Genomic DNA, 19,876 nt, shown 5'->3' on the forward strand with positions numbered 1-19,876 from the left:
ATTTGTTTAATTAAATGTTTTCTTAACTGAAATCAGGGTAAAATAAAAATTGCATTCCCTAAATGGATTCCAGATTTACAAAATGATTTTGGCCTGTTTACTTGGTGCATTCACTTATTCTGATTATTCTGATTATTATTATTGAGTTAACATGCTCAGTAACAGGGTGTTTCCAAGCAATCTCAAAGTTATTGTGTGTGGCGCTTTGCCTTATTTAAGCCATGCCAAGCTAAGTGTCACAAAGAGGTCTGAGTTGCATAGTACTAGAAAGGTTAGTTCCAAACCTGGTGCTAAGCATAAAAGGGATATGTGTATTAGAAGCAGAAGAGAATACACCTTGAGATAGTGGAAACACACTCCAGAATGAAAAGGATTTCTGCTAGGGGATAAGGAGCAAGGATCCTTCTCCAGCAACTGCCTTACTGACTTCTGCCTCATCTCTGTCCTACCCTCTGTTGTGGCTGTTGCCAGGTTGGGCTCCGGTGAGCCATGCTCAGGGGTCCTGAGCACCAGCACGTCCCCCTCTTGCTTGCGTTTGATCCCTAGGTCTGTGGAGCCGTGTAGGATCGGAGATCCGGGAATGCTCAAGTCAGCATCGCTTGAGAAGTCAAAGCCATCTGGGATTCAACATATAATATTTTAGTGCTTTTCTACTCTTTCCCTAAACATTCCACCCCAGGCAGGGAAACGAAGGTTTTGCATAGACATGGAACACAACAATAATGCTATCTGCACTTTACTAGGCAGAGAGCAGCTGGACACCATATAAATAGACATGCTGTAGACAAAGAGACCAGCATACAACATATCAATGATAAAGACACACATGACCAAGGATTTGCAAAATGGTAATACTGGTTTTAGGGTCAGGAAACCAGAATAGAAAGAAACCTCAGTGTATCAGCAGAAGGAAGCTTAATGGAGAGAAGAATTCCATTTTTAAAGTTTGCCTATTATGCTTTTCTACTCTAATATATTTAGCAATAAAAGGATTAAAAGTAATTTAATTCAAAAATAAACAAAATTCTAAAATAAACATATGGAAAGTAATTATAATAGTGTTTTTTCCAACTTCATGTTTGTTTTAGAACCAGTCTTAATTAGAAAGCTGCTCATCATTAAGAATAATGAGAAAAATCCAAAACTGGCTCAACACACAAACTGATATTCACCAATAAGGTTTTTGTTTTGTTTTTTTCAAATTTAGGGCCTGAAAATATAGTTCTGGGGACAGTACTTATTATGTAAACTTGGTGGAAGTTCTTTCTAAGCTTCTTAGTATTTCTGAAATGCCAGTCATAAATTTTGCCAACGAAAACCATATTAGTTTTATAGTTATGAATACTCTCAGTCCAAGCTCTATTATTATTTTGACATTGCTTCCCTTTTTTCAAAGTTTTTTACATTCCAAAATTGCACTCCTGGAATTTGAGACATTCAAAATTCTTAATTTTCAGAGATACTATGTAGCTGCATACTACAAACTGCAAATGAACATATTTTCAAGCCACATGAGTATGTTTTGGACAGTTTAAGAGATATGATCCAACCTACAGAATATGGAAAAGGATGTCAGAAATACATTATATTCTAGCCCTGCAAAAACAAACTGTACCATACGATACCACTTATATCACTTAAACCACGGGTGTCAAACTCAAGGCCCGGGGGCCAAATCCGGCCCGCCAGACCTCATCATGTGGCCCGCCGAGCGCCCCAGCCAGCAGGACCCAGCAGCGGGACCTTGCTGCTGAAGCGCCGCGCCGACAAAGCACCGACAAACAGCTGGGGCCTGGGGGAGGTAGAAAGGTGACCGGAGCAGCGCTGCGTGGAGCGCCCTGAGCCACAGCAGGAGAAGGAGGAGGCAGCTTGCCGGGCCAGCGCCCAGCAGCGCCGCACGAAGAGTCCCGAGCCTCTGCGACGCAGCAGTGCTCTGTAGCACTTTGAATCCTCCTCCTCCTGCCACGGCTCGGTGCCTGGAAACGGCTGCTGCTGCTGCTGAATCACAGACAAAGCACCCAGCAGCACTGCGTGGAGGAGGAGGAGGATTCAAAGTGCTACAGAGCACTGCTGCGTCCCAGAGGCTCGGCACTCTCCGTACGGTGCTGCCGGGCACCGACCCGACAAGCCTCCTCCTCCTCCTCTTGCCTCACCTCCTCCTCCTCCTGCCGCGGCTCAGCCTCATGAACGTGAGCTCAGCAGCGGCTCAGCCTCATGAACGTGCAACTCTGAGGCTTTATGCACGTCTGCTAAAACGGACACCCACTGCCTCACGCTGAACGGGACATGCTTTTTGCCCCTGGGTCCCTTCGCGCTCTTTTCTGGCGCTGAATCAAGGTGGCGACCCCCCCCCCTTCCCTTTCTTTCTTCCTCTCTCTCGTTCTTATTCTTTCTTTCCCTCTCCTTCCTTCCTTCTTTATCTCTGTCTTCTCTCCGTCTTTCTTTTTCTTTCCTTCTTTATTCCCTTCCTTCTTTCCTACTCTTCTTTCTCTCCCCTCTTTCCTTCCTTCCTCTCTCCCTCCCACTCCCTCTTTTCTTCCTTCCTTCCTCCCTCCCTCCCCTCCCTCTCCCTCTCCCTAGAAACATAGGATGCTGCTTTATACTTCTGGCCCTTAAACCCTGGAACCAGGAGAGCAGCTCCAGTGAGTCAACCTCAGCCAGTCCCTTTGGTGAAGGGTGGTGGCTCACTGGCAGAACATTTGTCCTGCATGCAGAAGGACCCCAGCATCTTCAGGTACCAGTAGCTCTGCAAAGCTCCTGCATGAAACCCTAGCGAGCCTCCACCACCCAGTGCAGTTACCAAAAATCATTTTTCAATAAATTGTACAATAATTGTACATTTGTATATCTACTTGCCATTATTCTGGCTATGTTTCTGCTTTCAGAGCTAGTTATTACTTACATTATTACAAAAAACCAGTAATAATTGAATGCAGTGACAATAATTTATGATAATAAAGAGTGGACACATAGTCCTACAGATACAACCGGCCCTTTGAGGGTGACCAAACTGCTGATGTGGCCCCCGATGAATTTGAGTTTGACACCCCTGACTTAAACCCTTCTAGGTTCCCCAGAACATAAAGTAAGGATACTGATCTCCTTACATCATGATTACATGTTTACACATGCAGCGGACAGAAATTGATCACAATTATGTATATTGCAGAAACCAATGTTAACATTCACGCTCAGAGACCAGTTTGTAGCAATGGAGGTGAATAATGCTATGCTACATTAATAGCTTAACACCGGAAAGAATTACTGTACCTTCTCTTCTCCAGCGATGTCGGCGAATTGAAGCTGTTGTAATGGCAGTCCGAGAAATCCTCGGGACAGTTGGAGTAACCTCCACCTTCAACACCTTCTGTCCTCCTTGCGATGCATCAGGAGCATCAAAGGGCAATGAATTCTTCATAGCATTTGCAACCTATGGCAACAGTAAAATGTTGTACAAATTTGTTCTCAACAAGCGGATTAACACCCAAAAAAACCAGAACAAACTGGAAAGGAGCCAAGAGCATTATATTAATTTAACTGCAACCCCAGGACACTCAAGTCTATTTCTTAAATAAGAGAAAACCACAGAAGGAAGACAGTTCTAAAAGAAAAGAAAATTCCATAATAAAGTAGTTTAGGAGAAAACTGACAAGCGTCTGACATGAGGATGGTATTACTTCTATTATTATTATTATTATTATTAGTAGTAGTAGTAGTAGTAGTATTACATGAGACAAATCAATCAAGAACTGCACAAGTTACTTTTCTGTTGGGCTCATTGTTTAGTCAGAAACAAAAGTTGAATTCAAATATAAATCCACCTACAAGTTTTATAGCATAGCTGGTCTCAGAAACAGGCTAGCAGTAGGTTAAATTTTTAAGTTAAATTTTCAATCTAGTAGTGCATTTAGTCATCCCCTAAAAGAATTCATGGTTCCAATAATTCACCAGGTAAGAGGCATTATGGTGTTCAGAAGCATGCAATTAAATGTTCCAGTCAATAACATTTCATCAAATAAGCTATGTAATCAAATCTATTCAAAAGATGAAAATTGCATTTCTTTTCTGCCTATAAATGAACCCGCAGTACTCCGCTGTGAAATGGCTAGTACTTAAATGCTATAAAACATACACACACATTTATCTGAGTTAGTTTTTAGACTGCTGCATGAGTATCAGACTTCAATGTCATTATGTTTACCTTTTAGGAAGTACATCCTGAACTGGGTCTCTGCCTCTAGTCTTTACGGAAATCAGCAACTAACAGCCCTGGCTTAGATCTGTTGCCCCATGGCCCAATTCTCTGTGAATGTCACTTGTCTGAAGGCAGCCCTGTATAGGGGAGTTTTTAATGTTGGGTGTCTTACTGTGTTTTAATTTGTCAGAAGCCGCCCAGAGTGGCTGGGGCAACCCAGTCAGATGGGTGGCATATAAAGAAATTGTTGTTGCTGTTGTTATGTTCTTTTTCTACATTCACAGACAAAGGTGCAGATCTCTTGTTTCATTATCAGTTTTATTTTTATTTATGTCTAGTTGAGGCCAAGTACTGCAGAAGTTTTTATCGTTGAATATTCATATGTCATATGCCAATGGGTATACGCAGAGAGACCATTCCTTAGTCCAATCAATTAATATACAGAGTCACTTATGTAAAAACCAGGAGGGGGGAAATAGAACTTTATAGCATGATTGGGAACTGAAGCAGAAATTACATCAAAAGGAGAAAACAAGACAAGGTGGAATCACGAAAGATATAAACTGTTGCTTACCATTCCAATATCTAATCTTTTGGAGCTTTATTTTTTCAGCTACTGCCAACACAAGTTAATATACTGTTAACCGACTAGAACAGCCTTGTCCAGCCTTTGATGTGCTTTAGACTATAACTCCCATGATTCATAGCCTGCATGGCCAATGCTCAAGGATGTTGGGAGTTATAGTCTAACAGGACATGGCAGGGACTAGGTTTGGGAGTACAAGGAGTCATCAAATTAACTACGTATCCACAGTTGCTTTAGTCTTGTTTTCCTTAAATAGCAGCCTGTTATGCTGCATGGCAAACTCATTTTGAAAACATGAGAGCTAGGAGAAGTAGAAAGTGGAAAAAGACTATCTGTACTATGGGCAGAGAATCAGCTGTACAGGAAACTCACTGGCACAAATCTCTTGGTTTGGAATGAGCAAATTTCGGGAATGTTGAATTACAAAATGGAGGTGGTGGAAAGACACTCACAAAATGGCAACATGAAAGCATTGGGCTTTATTTCGTTTTACTAAGACACAGGCTCCAAATACAAACACGACGTGTGTGCAAGAACATTCGTTCTAGGTCTCCCTAATATGAACCACGTGATAGAGATCATGGTTCTGCCCATCACAAACATGTGTGATGTGACAGTGAGACATAATACAGCATGGTTAATCCCTGCCTGGCCAGGTGGCTTGATCTGTCACCAGAATAATTTTTTTTCTGGCCCCCGAGACTCTACCAGCAGGGAAAAAAGAAACAGAAAGGTGAAGGAAAAGAATGTTGGGGTGAACGGAGATATTTAAACATCTAGCTCAGAATCTGAGTGGAAATGGTTATCAGACTGATCACTTGATGAGCAGGGAGGGGACGCTAACCTCCATATCAGCTGAAGAGGGGAGACTATGCACCTGTGTGCATAATGCATGTACATTTGCACGTGGCAGTGGGCATGGCATGCTGCCACCAGAGGGTTGGCCACTCCTCAGGCCAAAAGAGGTTGCTAATTCCTCCCCGCTACGGGATAGCCAAAGTGCACATTTGCATGATTCACAAAGGAGTTCTTTGGTCAAGCATGCTGGGAGAGCACCAGTCACTGATCCACTGCGACTCTTCCCCCAGTCAACTGCGATTTTGCTGAATGCAGCCATACATGAAGCCGAGCAACTCTTTGGTTCTCAGCCCTGCTTGGAAAGGCTTAATACATACAGCTCCATGGCACAGTCAGAACCCCAAAGCACCACAGTGTCTCATGAGACCACTACAAGTAAGGTAAGGTTAAGGTAAAGGCAAAGGATCCCTGGATGGTTAAGTCCAGTAAAAGTTGACTATGGGGTATGGCGCTCATTTCGTTTTTCAGGCCAAGGGAGCTGGTATTTGTCCACAGACAGCTTTCCGGGTCATGTGGCCAACATGACTAAACCGCTTCTGACGCAACAGGACACCGTGACAAGTGCAAGAGCGCACAGAAACACCATTTATCTTCCTGCTGCAGTGGTACCTATTTATCTGCTTGCACTGGTATGCTTTCAAACTGCTAGGTTGGCAGAAGCTGGGACAAGGTAACGGGAGCTCACCCTGTCACACGGATTCAAACAACTGACCTTCCGATTGGCAAGCCCAAGAGGCTCAGTAGTTTAGACCACAGCGCCACCCATGTCCCTACCACACAGACCACTAGAAAAAAGATTAAGCTAAGTTTGAAAGGGTTTGAGCATGTCACACATGTGTACACACATTTTAATGATATCAATGGATTGCAGTTACTTTTTCCTTACCAACAGTGGCTGAGAAAAAAGTTCAAGCTGGGCTCTGTAAATTATGTCATCTAGTGCTTCTTGGCCAACTTCCCACTGTCCATTATAACTATATATGGATAAAAAGGAAACAAGATGATCCATTATTTTTTTGTGAATGTGAGCTTTTCCATCTATCACTTACCTTCCAAATACAGCCTTTTTGTGTTGCTGTAATTAATTTACTCCAGCAATTAGCTTATTAGAAACTATACATATTATTGACTAATTCATCCTACCTGCACTTCTCCCAATCAGGAGAGTGTCATTAGCACTTCTAACAAAGCTGAAGTTTCCTATAGTTAAAAATATCTTTAAAACAAATATGTAAAATAATCTACTAATTTATATCACATCATAAAGAGCAATGGAAACCTGTGTATTAAGTACAGTAATGGGGGGTATTTAGGCAGACACATCTCCTTTCAATAAGCAAAGTGGTTTAAAAAAAACTTTTTAAAAGGTATACTGCCACAATACATCTAAAGCAAGCCAGAACTGCTTAACCTCAGGCCCTAAAGCTGATGGCAATCCTATGCCCACTTACCTGAAAGTAATTCCCAATGAATACTATGGGTCTGTTTTCTGAGTAGACATGCATATGATTGCTCTGCTAGGCTGATAAGGTATTTACAAGATGCTAACTAACTAAAATGGCCAATCCTAGGGAAAAAATAGGTACCGTAATAAAGGAGTACTCAGTGCCTCAGAAGCTAGATGACAGGAAAAAAGTAAATATATTCGGATCCAGCTAAAAATAGGGAGCTCTTCCTTGTCCAGACTTGGAATACTTACACAGCATAATAGACACCAGTGAGCAGCTGCACCATGAAGTCAGGATCCAGTACCACTCGGCCACAATCTTCCTTCCAGCATTTCTCATGTTGCCGTGGAAACCCACTCACACAGAGTCTGGCAAAACATTAAGAGCATTTATGAAATCCTGATCTAACGAACATTTTGAGTAAACAAGTTTTCATACTGTCAATTACATATTGTGCATAATCAATTCTAGTTCTAGCTCCCCCTCCCCAAAAAAAGCTACTTGACTAAAATGGAAGGTTGATGGGTGGAATCCATAATTGCCCCCCTATCGGGAAGATTTTTTAAAAATGGGAATAAATCAAGAAAATGTAATACATAATGACACTTGGGAAGCTAAAGGTAAAGGTAAAGGGTAAAGGGACCCCTGACCATTAGGTCCAGTCGTGACCGACTCTGGGGTTGCGCACTCATCTCGCATTATTGGCCGAGGGAGCCGGCGTATAGCTTCCAGGTCATGTGGCCAGCATGACAAAGCTGCTTCTGGCAAACCAGAGCAGCACATGGAAACGCCGTTTACCTTCCCGCTGTAGCGGTACCTATTTATCTACTTGCATTTTGATGTGCTTTCGAACTGCTAGGTTGGCAGGAGCTGGGACCAAGCAACGGGAGCTCACCCCGTCACAGGGATTCGAACCGCCGACCTTCTGATCAGCAAGCCCTAGGCTCAGTGGTTTAACCACAGCGCCACCTGGGTCCCATGTAATACATAATGACACTTGGGAAGCTAGAGATCAGAAAAACCAATACCTCTCTAATCATAACACAAGGTCAACCCAATTTCTGTTCCTGGGGAACACCTGCCTGAATGAGGAACAAGGAAATTGCCAATCCCCTTCTAATAGACATTCTTACCTTATTGCTCTAAGTCAAGGGTGGGGAACCTATGACGTGCCATATGTTTTTGGACCCCTGCACCCATCAGCCCTAGCCAGCATGACCAATAAAGGGCAATGGGAACTGGAGTCCAACATCTAGAGGTACTGCTCTAACTGCAGCTAACACACATGTAACAGCTAACTATGGGTAAGCTCAGCTCTGGAAATTTGTCATCTAGTCGAATCCAAGACCTCTTATCAATCAAAATGATCGATTTTAACAGAAATGGAACCTAAAGGGATCTGCTGGGAGACCATGGAATCCAAATCCATCCTTTATGCAGCATGGGTGTCCCTTTTTCACTAAAAGGATCCTAAGAGGGATAAAGTGGGTGCCAATGACATCATTTCTCTAAGCCCATACATTTCTTAAAGTAGCAACTTGTTTCATATATGCTATGCCGTTAGGGGACAAATGCAGCCCTTTAGTCATATCTAACAGTCATGGATTGGTTGGTTGGATGCAGTATAATGATAGTGGGAGGAACCAGCTGGGGAACCCCCAAGGGAAGAAGGCTCAGAGCCTGGGAACTGCTGGAGAGAAACCGGGATGCTCCAAAATCTACTTTTGAATACCTAGTAAAAACAGGGTTCTCTAAGTATGTTTAGGAAAAAACGTGATCTCATCCCATTTCCAAGCCTCTCATAAAAAAAAAGAATACACCACATTAAGTCATCACACAAAATAGGGACACAGATTGCTAATCCTGTAAGAAACAGATCTAGGTCTTTAAATTTTAAGTCAAATGTAACGGTAATAACGTGTGAAACTTGAACCTTTTTTTTCTTTGCATAACTGTTTTTTTTTTAAAAAAAAACCCTGGGAGAAAACATTTTTCTCGACGATGTCCAGTGTATGATTCTCACCTGGAACCCATCCTGCAAAGTGACTGATAGGAAGAGGCAGGCATATAGACAATCGCAGAGTTGTAACACAGCATAAGAAAACTCAGCACCTCAAACCTAAACACAGAAAAGACAAACATGAGACTGAAATCGGCAGTCTCACCTCTTAAAAAACAGACCCATTAATAAACTCTCTATTAATTAACAGGAGAATATTAGCTAAAAGTAAACCTCTTTGACTTCATTCTTTTGGGGTTTGGCATAGAAGTGTTGCAAGGCTTAAAAAAGCTCAATAGCATAATTAGTTCTCATACAGCAAAAATGTTAAGCTAAGAGAGGCAACCGGATTCTTCAGTTCCTTTACACAGAGCACCCAAAGTAGAACTAGAAGCCCCAGATGTGCTAGAGAGTTTGCATTCAGATTATGAATTACTAAGATTTGCAAGGTCTAAAACAGAAAGAATGCTATGCAAAAATAAGGATGCATCCAAAGTGGCCACAAATCAAATACAGTGATACCTCGGGTTACAAACGCTTCAGGTTACAAATGCTTTAGGTTATAAACTCCGTTCACCCGGGTTGCAATTACTGCACGGCAGCAGCAGGAGGCCCCATTAGTGAAAGCGCGCCTGAGGTTAAGAACGGTTTCAGATTAAGAACGGACCTCTGGAACGAATTAAGTTTGTAACCCGAGGTACCACTGTATATTAAAGTTTAACAATTTAATAATTACACGAACTTCTACAAAGGCATGGGGCACAGTCTAATATCAATTAAATGAAAGCATTCAGAAGAAATTGTATATTATAAGACACCCATTAGAACAGGCAGGAAGAAATGGGAACCCACCTAATTTGGCCCACATGGATTTCCCCCCCCCAAACCAAACCCACCAGCTGCCAACACACCTATAAAGACGTCAAATGAACAACTGGGAAATTGAAGTGCACTTCTGATAGCTTCTGATTGGTGCTGACAGCAAGTCCCAATGGGACAGGCCAAACTAGGGAGTCCCTCACCACAACTGACAGCGCACTTTCAAGGGCTTGCTGCAAGCCCGCTTTGTCCATTTCAATCGATTTCAATTCAAACTGCACTGGCAAATAATAGACAAAGCAGGGCTCACAGTGAGCCCCTCTGAAGGCAATCTGTCAGTCCTAATCAGCTGATAGACGTTTAAAGCACACCTTCAAAGGGACTTGCTTTCGGTACCAATCAACGTTGGCTGCAAGCCCTTTTGAATTTGTCACCTGATGTCATGATGATTTCAGGGGATTGACAGGTGGGTGCACCACCATGTTGAAGTGGGTGGGTAACATTAGGATCCAGCCTGCCAGTCAGAAAGGGTTCCCTCGCCCCTGCAATAGAACATGCCCATTGTCCAGAGATATCGAACAGTTTCTGCTCTGCTTAACTATCTCAGACTGCAAAACCTGGAAGCAAACTTCTCTTCATATCTTACAAAGACGTTGACAGACTGGTAGTGAACTCTCTGGTGAATCAACTGCTTACCTGTTCTGCGCAGTGAATGTTTCTCTTTGAGGGTGAAGGTCGCTATAAACCACTTTGATGAGGTCGTGCTGACATAGGGCTCCCTCAGTCAAAGCCATGGATCCAATAGTAGATGGCTGCAGAGAAATAAAACATTGCTTAAACTTCAAGGAACCACAGACGTTCAGGAAGGAGAGGAAACAGGGTGGTGGCATTTAAAAGGATCATACTATTACAATATACCAAGAAGTGTAGGTGCTTTAAGATTTACTTTTTAGAGTTCTCTTAGAACGAAATGCCTAAACTTTTTTAAAATTACAACTGCCTGGCAGCACAAGCACACACTTACCTCATGGTAAATTGATGGCTTGGATAAGGAAGGGATGGTGAAAGATAAAACTTTATTGTTCCCATCTTTGTCAGCAATTTCCTGCAATGAAAAGATATCAGAAAACCAAGTTACCTTGAATCATAATGCCTTGTTAACAAATGTACATGTCATTAGCCAAGGTTGCTCTGCGGCAAGCAATGTTGCCTTTCGAATGAAAAACCAGGCCTATATGGAGGCCCTGTTTGGGCAACATATCCAGGCAAAAATTGTGGCAGCCCGTTTTCAACAATTTTACTGTTAGTCATTGTAAGCCTTTGCTCAATAGTTCTGCAAGTCCTATGTTAGTTACAGGTAGGTAGCCGTGTTGGTCTGAGTCGAAGCAAAATAAAAAAATTCCTTCAGTAGCACCTTAAAGACCAACTAAGTTTATATTTTGGTATGAGCTTTCGTGTGCAGCCCAGGACTAATTGCAGCCATCAGCAGCCATTAACAGCCATCTACAGGTTTACCACTCCCATCAGCCCATCACCCATTCCCACCCACCCACACCACCCTCTGTATATATATATATATAGGGTCTGACACTTCTGTTTCTAGTGTATCTGAAGAAGTGTGCATGCACACGAAAGCTCATACCAAAATATAAACTTAGTTGGTCTTTAAGGTGCTACTGAAGGAATTTTTTTATTTTGCTAAGTCCTATGTTATTTACTGGTTAATATTTATACCCCACCTTCCCATTTAGTCAGGTCAGCTTACAACAAATATTAAAAACAATAAAATGGGAGAACAAACAATTAAACATTTAAAAGCAGACAGGGAACAATAGATAAGAGTACTCAAGGAGCAGCCCTGCCTTCTTGGCCCAGATACTGTCACCTGCTCTGCTCCCAGATCTAATGAACAGTGCTGGGTGGGTGGGGGGAGTTTTTTCAGGGGGGAGTTGCTCCACTAGAAAGACAAACTCTATGTAAAAAAATATATATAGTGTGATTAAAAAACTAGCGCCTGAGCTTGCTTCTCCTCTCCTCCCTCCACCTCTCTTTTCCTTGTGTGTCACATCTGTTTAGATTGTAAGACTGTCCGACTACAAATTTTGTAAGCTGCTCTGACAGGGTGTAATTTTTTTAGATTTAGCGTAATTTAGTTATCTGAGCTATTTAAATATCGCTTAGTCACTGGTATACACGGAAAAATTCGAAGCATACCATGGCTAAAATCAATTAAAGTTAATCAAAAAACAGAGAACTTCCTGAAAAGGGCTGCTGGAATAGAAAATTCTTTGTCAGGTCCCTGTCTAATCTCAGCTGGGAAGGAGTTAAGGGTCTTGTAAATCTATACAAGAACACTGAACATTGTCATGTAGAACGTGGGCAGCCAGTACAAGCACTGGTACAAGCACTGGCGGTAGGTCCGTCCCCACCAAAACCTGGCGACAACATTCTGTACCAGTTGGAGCCTCCAAACCAGGCCCAAAGATAGCTCCACATCGAGCACATTGCAATAATCAAGTCTTGAAGTTACCAGTGTATGAATTACTGTGGGCATGCTATCCTTCTCTGGATATAGCTGGAAAAAGGAACTCCTAGCCACTGAAGCCCCCTGAGCCTCAAGGGTCAAAGATGGATCCAAGAGCACTTCCAAACTACAAACTTGTACCTTCAGAGAGTGCAGCCCCATCCAGAAGACAGAACTGGCCAATCTGTTAGACAAAGTCACATTAAAAACCAATCCTCTGGAAAGCCAATGAAAGCACCATCAGCTTGACAAGCTAAATACGTGCCAGAAATAAAGGTTATTCATGAGATGTTGATCAGTCAGAAAGGGGATGAGGCAGGACCCCAAAACTAGACATGAGCACCATGTTCCCATCATACACCTCTGATATTGGTGAGGTGCAAAGGAAAGCCTCTGCAACTGATCCCATTGAGAAGGCAAGCTCATATATATGAGATGAGATGATACCTTAGTACTGTACTAGGATATCTTAAGTATTTATGGCTATAAAGTTAATGACTAGCATATGAAACAGAAACAAGTGAGGCTGTTACAAAAATAATAGACAGTGGTGAAAACATTATTTGTCAGCTGAACTTTCCACCGTAGCTGTTTGGCCTGACAACTTTCAGAGAGGTTTCCACATAAAATCCCCATAGAAAGATTATAATAAAATACAATTAAAAATAAACATTTTCTGATTACAATAGAATCCTTTAAATGTCTATTATTTGTTTAAGAATTCCCTATGCTAACTGCCCTGATCCTTTGAATTTCTTTCATCTGGAGTTTTCTTGCAGCTAAAGTATACAGAGCTGCTTTAGAGGTTGTAAAAGGGTCAAAATAGTCTATTAAGAATTTCAAGGGAATGCCATCCAATCTAAGGAAATGCGAACTCCTTTTCCTTCATCAGCAGTTGTACTAACCAGAATCACCCTGTCTAGGTCTGGACTAAACTTCAAAGACAGAAGCAGGATATGCACTCCTTTAAAGCATTTCCCAAAAAGTTGGGGTAGGGGAAGTCACAGCCTAATTTTTAATAAGAATTGATCCTATAAAAATAGTCCAATGTGTTTTGGAAACTTTATAGCCTATCGTGAAAGAGTGGTGTCTTGATTTTGTTTTACTCTGTACTGTACTGATTGAAAAATTCAAAGCACTTTTCAACCATTTTCTCATCAGTCTTACTTACCAAGTTGTAAATCCCCAAAAGCAGGGCTTCAATGCAACCATTACTCTGTCTGTCTTTGCTGGCAGTAAGACGCAGATAAACCCAGATTAGTTCTGGCAAGAACTGCAGTGTAAACCGTTTGAGACGAACCTCAGAACTACGATAGAGTTCAAAGAGCTGGTGGCAGACAGGCTCCAGAAGCTAGAGAAGACAAAGAACCCCAGCACAGACACCCCAGATATTATATATATATATATATATATATATCGTCTACCAAGGAACATTGTACAAACAATCAGTTCTAAAATGACAATTTGCCAATAATTAACATATCGGTCTATAAAAATGGTTTAAGAAGAAACAATTATTTTACAGAACTCTTTTGTGGAATGCAGCAATGTGGAACACGATAAAATACTCTGAATATGGTTGTGCTCAATTAGAGAACATTCTGTAACTGTCAAAGACCACTGAAGCAGACTAATGCAGGATAGATGGAAACAAGAGTTTTGCTCATACTAGTTAGGTAACGGAACGGCAATTAGGAAACTCTTAAAACAACATTATTTGTACGAAGGGTAATTTGGCTGTCTCATACCTCATTATTTGGATCTTGAATGACCTTATAAAGAGCTGGAACCAATGCTTTCTTCCGGTGAAGTGTTGCTGCATAACTGGATATTTGCAGTTCAGGTAATGCCTAGGAGAAGAAATATAGCAGTGTCAAAAATGGGTGGCTTATAAACACTGGCCTCTCTGACTAGAAAGAAAGAAATGCACTGGCCCCAATCCAGTTAAGGCAATCCAGGCCTAGATCCTCCATGCACTCCACAGACCACTGGTCTTCAACTGGCAGGTCAGGACCCACTCCCTAGTGGGTCATGGTCTAATCCAAGGTGGGTTGCATTACCACCATGCAAATATATGGTAAGAGATTAGGAAATGGGTCCCCAAATACGTGTTTCAGTTAAAAGTAGCCCCTGTTTGTGACAATGTTGAAGATGACTGCAACAGACTATTGAGGTGGTGGGGAGAAATGTGTTTTCTTTTTTGGAGGGGGCAATGCTACCTTACATCCAGCAGATGCACTAGGAAGTTGCAAAACATATCAACCTTTTTTTATAAAAACAAAACAAACAAAAACACATTTGATTACCTTGAATTCCGAAAGCCATTCTTCTACAACCCCACGTTCTGATCCAAGCATTTTCTTACAACTTTTACTCCTTTTTCACCTTTGAAAGGGAAAGCAGCAATGAAGCACAGTGCACAGTATACAAGGTATACTAAAAAGAAAGATTTCTAATGTCCCATAGTGCAATTGTATCTCAAGCAAACTGCATGTTATTTTAAGCTTCACCTTCTTTCTTAATGATTAATATGTGATTATGCTTTTAAGTGCCTGAAGGGTGGGGGTGGGGTGAGAAGAGAAAGGAAAATGAGATACTTCAAGACAACTTGTGCTTGTTCTCTTACCAAATAAGAGAACAAAGAAAATAGAATCAGAACAAGCTGAACTGTATCATGGAACAATAGCATCCTCTAATGATAATCCTGGCCATGGAACAAACGAAAACAGTTTTCAAAAGCCCCTTGAAGTAAAAAAAAAAAAAAAAAGTTGTAATACCTATTTCCTCTATTTGTTGCTGAGGCGTTGTGAAACTTCTGTTCAGCAAATAACAGACATGAACTAAATGTTTCAAGTCTTAAAACCAGCTATTCACATTCATAAACAGTTTATTTTTGTAATAAGCCTGACACTCAGTACTATTACTAGTAATAAAACTAAAGTTTCCCATTTGTTGCTGTGTAGTTGTGATGATCCCCTGCAAGAGGCAAGCACTGGGAGAAGCCTTTCCACAATGAGTCGAAAGCAGCAGACTACTTTGAAGAATTATGCCACTCAAGGTCTGGGATGTGAAATCCCACAACAACTCAACTATTAAGTGACTGGGAAAAGAAATAATTGAGATCCTATATTAGAGTGGTTATAATGGCAAATGCTGCTTTTACTGGAGTTTTTTTTAAACAAACAGACAAGAATTTCCTTTATAAATTAATATATATGTAGGGGGGAAGGAGGATAGTAGAAGCAGAGGTCAAGAACTGTAGAGAATGCTGGTTCATAAGAAACCTCTGTGATTTATCTTGCCAAGGTGTTAATGTTATTGCTTCCTTGGTAGTATGCCACATTCACATTTTACAGTGGAAATTCAGCAAAATATATATTTGTACCTACAGACCCTTTGGCTGAATAACGCCTGTCAAGGGGGAGGGGGAGGGGGGGAAAGAGAACTAAACTGTAAGAGATAGACAGGATATCAAAACAATGCCAGTTTTAAGACAATAGGTTGAAAATATAGCGAGTTTTGACAAGATGGAGCCAATTCCTTTCTGGGGTCTTCCTGTTACCTCACTGATTTAGAACCATATATGTGGAGCCCATGCAGCCTTTCCATTGTGTCCCTATTCTTCATGGGGTTTTGTTTCCCTGAATTTCTTCCCAAGGGTGACCTCTGTGGTCCTGTGAGCTTCCCCTTCTCCTCTTATTTTCTCTTTTTTTATGTTCTTGGCATGTACTAAGATTTCGACTAGCTGAGCTGCCCCTATTTCCTGTGCTGCAAAGTGGTTCACATATGCATGTTCATCACTCGATAACTGCAGCATCAAAAGGCAACTTGCTTCTGTGTAGATGAAATATTGTGAGCTGGATCTAGAGTTAAGTGTGCAAAATGGGTCTAGCAACTGACTTCTCTTACCTCCTTCCCAGAGCAGTCCCCACCCCCTGGGAATTATCTAAGGGTTAAGGGACTTGGCTGTACCAGTTCGGCTGTGGTGTGGTGAAAGGGGGTTCTGAATAATCACATAGAGGCAACTACCACAAACAGACCTCATACCAGTCCCATTATAAGTGCTGAACTCTGGACCCAACCCAATAGATAAAAATCACCTGCACATCAACTCAAACTCAGCGATTTCAGTGAAATCAAGCTCACACATTAAACTGTGAGACAAATAATATGAAAAGAAATCAAGCCATATGTATGAACTGGTCTTTTGTAAACACTGGCAAAGTTAAGCATAAGAAAATAAGAGAATATCTATCACATAACACCACCAGAATAAACTACGGGTTACCAAGTCATCATTGTTTAACTTGTCCTCATTTACATGAAACATTTAACAGCACATATTGTGTTCCACTTTACCTCTGTTTGGATAAGTTAGTTCTCTAACGAAGTTGGTGGAATACTGCCATTTTCCACTCCGGAATACATTTGCCAGTCCTTCAAATAATCACCAGCTCTGCCAACAACACAACACAGTATTCTTTTTAAAAAGAATGAATAAAATGCAGTGAAAACTATGTTAAAACAGAAATATATACATTACTGTATATCAAACTATATTCTCGGCTAAAAAAAGGCCTAATGATGAGCATAACAAAGAGATCTTGGACGTATGATGCAAATATTAAAGAGGAGTTACTTTAATCTTCAAATTGCCTACAGCTATGCCCAGATTCTTGGATTCCAAGCTGTTTAAGACATCATGACAAACCATAGTTTATTATAATGGAACAAGCCACAGCAAACATCACACGTGTATTCACTTCCTCCCTCAGGGTAGAATACAGTAGAGGCTTTTGCTTCTGTTTTTGATTAAACTGCAGTTTAGCTTTACATCCAAAGCCTAAACTGTAGTTAAGATTAAATATGGCTAGTTGAACAAGCCAGCTACATAATTTACGGCTTGAAGTTGGCTTGTTTCAAACAAGCCATAGCAAAAATTAAACCACAGTCCATTGCATTCAGATGAAGCAAGTGGCTGTTAATCAGAAACAGAAGTAAAATATTATTGTGGCCACAGTGCAAGAGGGGATGAGGACACAAGATTATGGCTCATTGCAGCTCATCTTCGTCAAGATAAACCATGGTTTAGTTTGACATCAAGATGAGCCTTTTATGGTGTCTGAGCGTAGAAAACATATTGCAGTATAAAAATAGAACATTTGTATCCAAGGGCAGAATACTTTTAACAGAGCTGACAAGACGGGGATTTTTTTTCCCAAAAAAAATCCTCTGTTCGTGTCAGTTCTTTGCTTAATATCTAAAAATCTGCATCTAGAAATCTGAATATATCAAATCATTTCAAGAACAAGCTTCCAATTCTTTTTTGGGGGTGGGGAGGTATCAGTACTTGGGCCAAAATGTTGAACATAAAATCATCTGTGAAATGGCAATCCCACACTCAAAAGAATTGATTGCCTCAACCATTTCATTTTATCTCATTTTGGTTTGCAGAAATATATCCATTCAGGCTTTATGCATGCAACTTAGGCTACATTGCTGTTCCCAACTGCCACACATTACACTGTATGACCAACACAGCACCATCCCATCCACTTATATTAGCAAGAATTAGATACTGAAATGCTATTTCAAACTTCAAAATTAAAAAAAAATTGGCCTGTCATCCTGCACCATAAATTCAACCTCAGCTTCTTGTTGCAAATACACACACAGAAGTAAAGACATGTGTCATGATTAACTGATTTGTAGAAAGTGAGGTATAAATAATCAAAATAAACAAATTATGCAAGAGATGTATGCAGTCTTTAACATACAACTTACATTAGGAGGTTAATATTGTGTAAAATGTTCTTCTCTCAACCAAGATTTGCAAAAAGATTTGATACTTCAGTTATCCATTTCCCATCAAACAAAGGAAAGACCAAGGAAAGACTTGGCTTCATAATGTCCTGAGCAGGTGCTTAGCCTCACTCACCTCAGAGAGTCTGAGCAAGCCGGCTGCCCGGCAACACAAGGCCAGAAGGCCTACCAAGATGAACAAGGAGGAAAAAAAGGTTGTCTGAATAAACTTGTCACCTTGCTTCTGACCATATGTGCAAATATTTTTAAATGTGATAGCACTGGGCAAATCTTTTGCAAGCTGCTTTGAGAGTCTCCTGAGGCTATGGTGCATGGTAGTAATAAAAATAAGCAGACCAACAAACTGGACTCTGGAAGGAATTAGGGTGGTTTCTGGACCCTAGTTTGCCACAGCTGTCAGATGCCGCTATTGTTACAACCAAAATGTGACCCTGCAACAAAACATTGCAGTGCAGGGCTGGGGAACCTTTTATCTCTTCCCCCTCACACAGGCCAACTTTGACAGGCACAGGTAGGTCACCCACCTGTCAATCATCTGATGTCACAATGGAACCGGGTGACTGAAAAGGCGGGCAATCATACCTACCTGGCAAGTTAACCCACAGGGGTAGGTGAAGAGTTCTGCTTTGCCAGTATGTTCTTCACATGGATTGACAGGTGGGCCCCGGCAGATCAAGACAGACATGTAGGCTACAAGTCCTTCAACCTTATTGCAGTGTATCCTGAGGTGTGTATATGTGTGTTCTGTTGTGTGTTATTTGAGCATATAGCTGAGACAATATAAATCACATATAGCAAAGAAACACAGAATTTCTATACAGCATTCTGTCCCCCTGGCTAGAAATGCAGTGGACTGCTGGAGGAGGGGCCAGAATTCCCTTTGCCAGCTCACAGCAGACTAACAAACATTTTACAGGATAGTAACTTTTGTGGGCTTATTTATAAAGTTGGCATAAAACTTGTCAGATGGTACATTTATTGCTTACTAGCTTTACAATTACAAAAATAGCAGATACTTCACATTTGAAGTAAGCTGACTGCACAAAGCATGGACACTTTGCAGCACCTCAACCATTTGAGATTATCCCATACACAACACAGTTCATACCCTCAGCATGTAATTTCTAGCTATGGAATAATTTTAGGAAATAGAATTGAGCTGCCTAACTCTTTCGCTCCTCTGTTTACCTAGTCACAGTCCAATCCTATCTAATGAACCAGCCAGTCTCGCAGAGTTATATTGGGTTTACAACCAGGAAAGTGGAATGCAGGAGAAATGTCCTAATGGCACACACCATGGATCTCCAAAAAAAATTCCGTCAGAGAAGTAGCTATGTTTGTGGCAGACATACATCATTCCTGCTTACTCAGTCAGTGAGAAAGGAAGGAAGAATAATAATGCATAGTTCTGTGAATGGGTCCAGTTAGAACAATAGTTGTTTGTCTTTCTACAAAAAACTGTCACAAAAAACTGTCACAAAACTTCTGCATGGAAAGCAAAATAACACATGCTAAAACCACTTTAGCAACTATAATAAAAACTCAGCCAAGCTGTAATATTTTACTAAAATTGAAAGAACGTGCATCATAAGAGACATCCTGTTATCTAACAACTTTTTTTATT

The 19,876-nt window shown here is 41.1% G+C and overlaps 1 protein-coding gene across 6 annotated transcripts in view; it reads right to left on the reverse strand.

Moving 5' to 3' along the window:
* Positions 1 to 19,876, reverse strand: part of HYCC2 (hyccin PI4KA lipid kinase complex subunit 2) — a 48,908-nt gene that overhangs the window by 11,983 nt on the left and 17,049 nt on the right. For 4 of the 6 annotated variants that reach the window (XM_035137097.2, XM_060281784.1, XM_060281775.1 and 1 more), the window contains 11 exons: positions 16,789 to 16,885; positions 14,736 to 14,814; positions 14,178 to 14,279; positions 13,601 to 13,780; positions 10,930 to 11,010; positions 10,602 to 10,717; positions 9,111 to 9,206; positions 7,339 to 7,455; positions 6,526 to 6,613; positions 3,271 to 3,430; positions 450 to 617 (listed from right to left, as the gene is read on the reverse strand). In XM_035137097.2, the coding sequence (XP_034992988.1) occupies positions 450 to 617; positions 3,271 to 3,430; positions 6,526 to 6,613; positions 7,339 to 7,455; positions 9,111 to 9,206; positions 10,602 to 10,717; positions 10,930 to 11,010; positions 13,601 to 13,780; positions 14,178 to 14,279; positions 14,736 to 14,786 (1,159 nt within the window). In that variant the 5' untranslated portion in view covers positions 14,787 to 14,814; positions 16,789 to 16,885. The other 2 variants (XM_035137115.2, XM_060281787.1) reach the window with 2 other exon arrangements.

The sequence above is a fragment of the Zootoca vivipara genome, chromosome 1 (assembly GCF_963506605.1).
Source record: "Zootoca vivipara chromosome 1, rZooViv1.1, whole genome shotgun sequence".
NCBI lineage: Eukaryota > Metazoa > Chordata > Lepidosauria > Squamata > Lacertidae > Zootoca > Zootoca vivipara.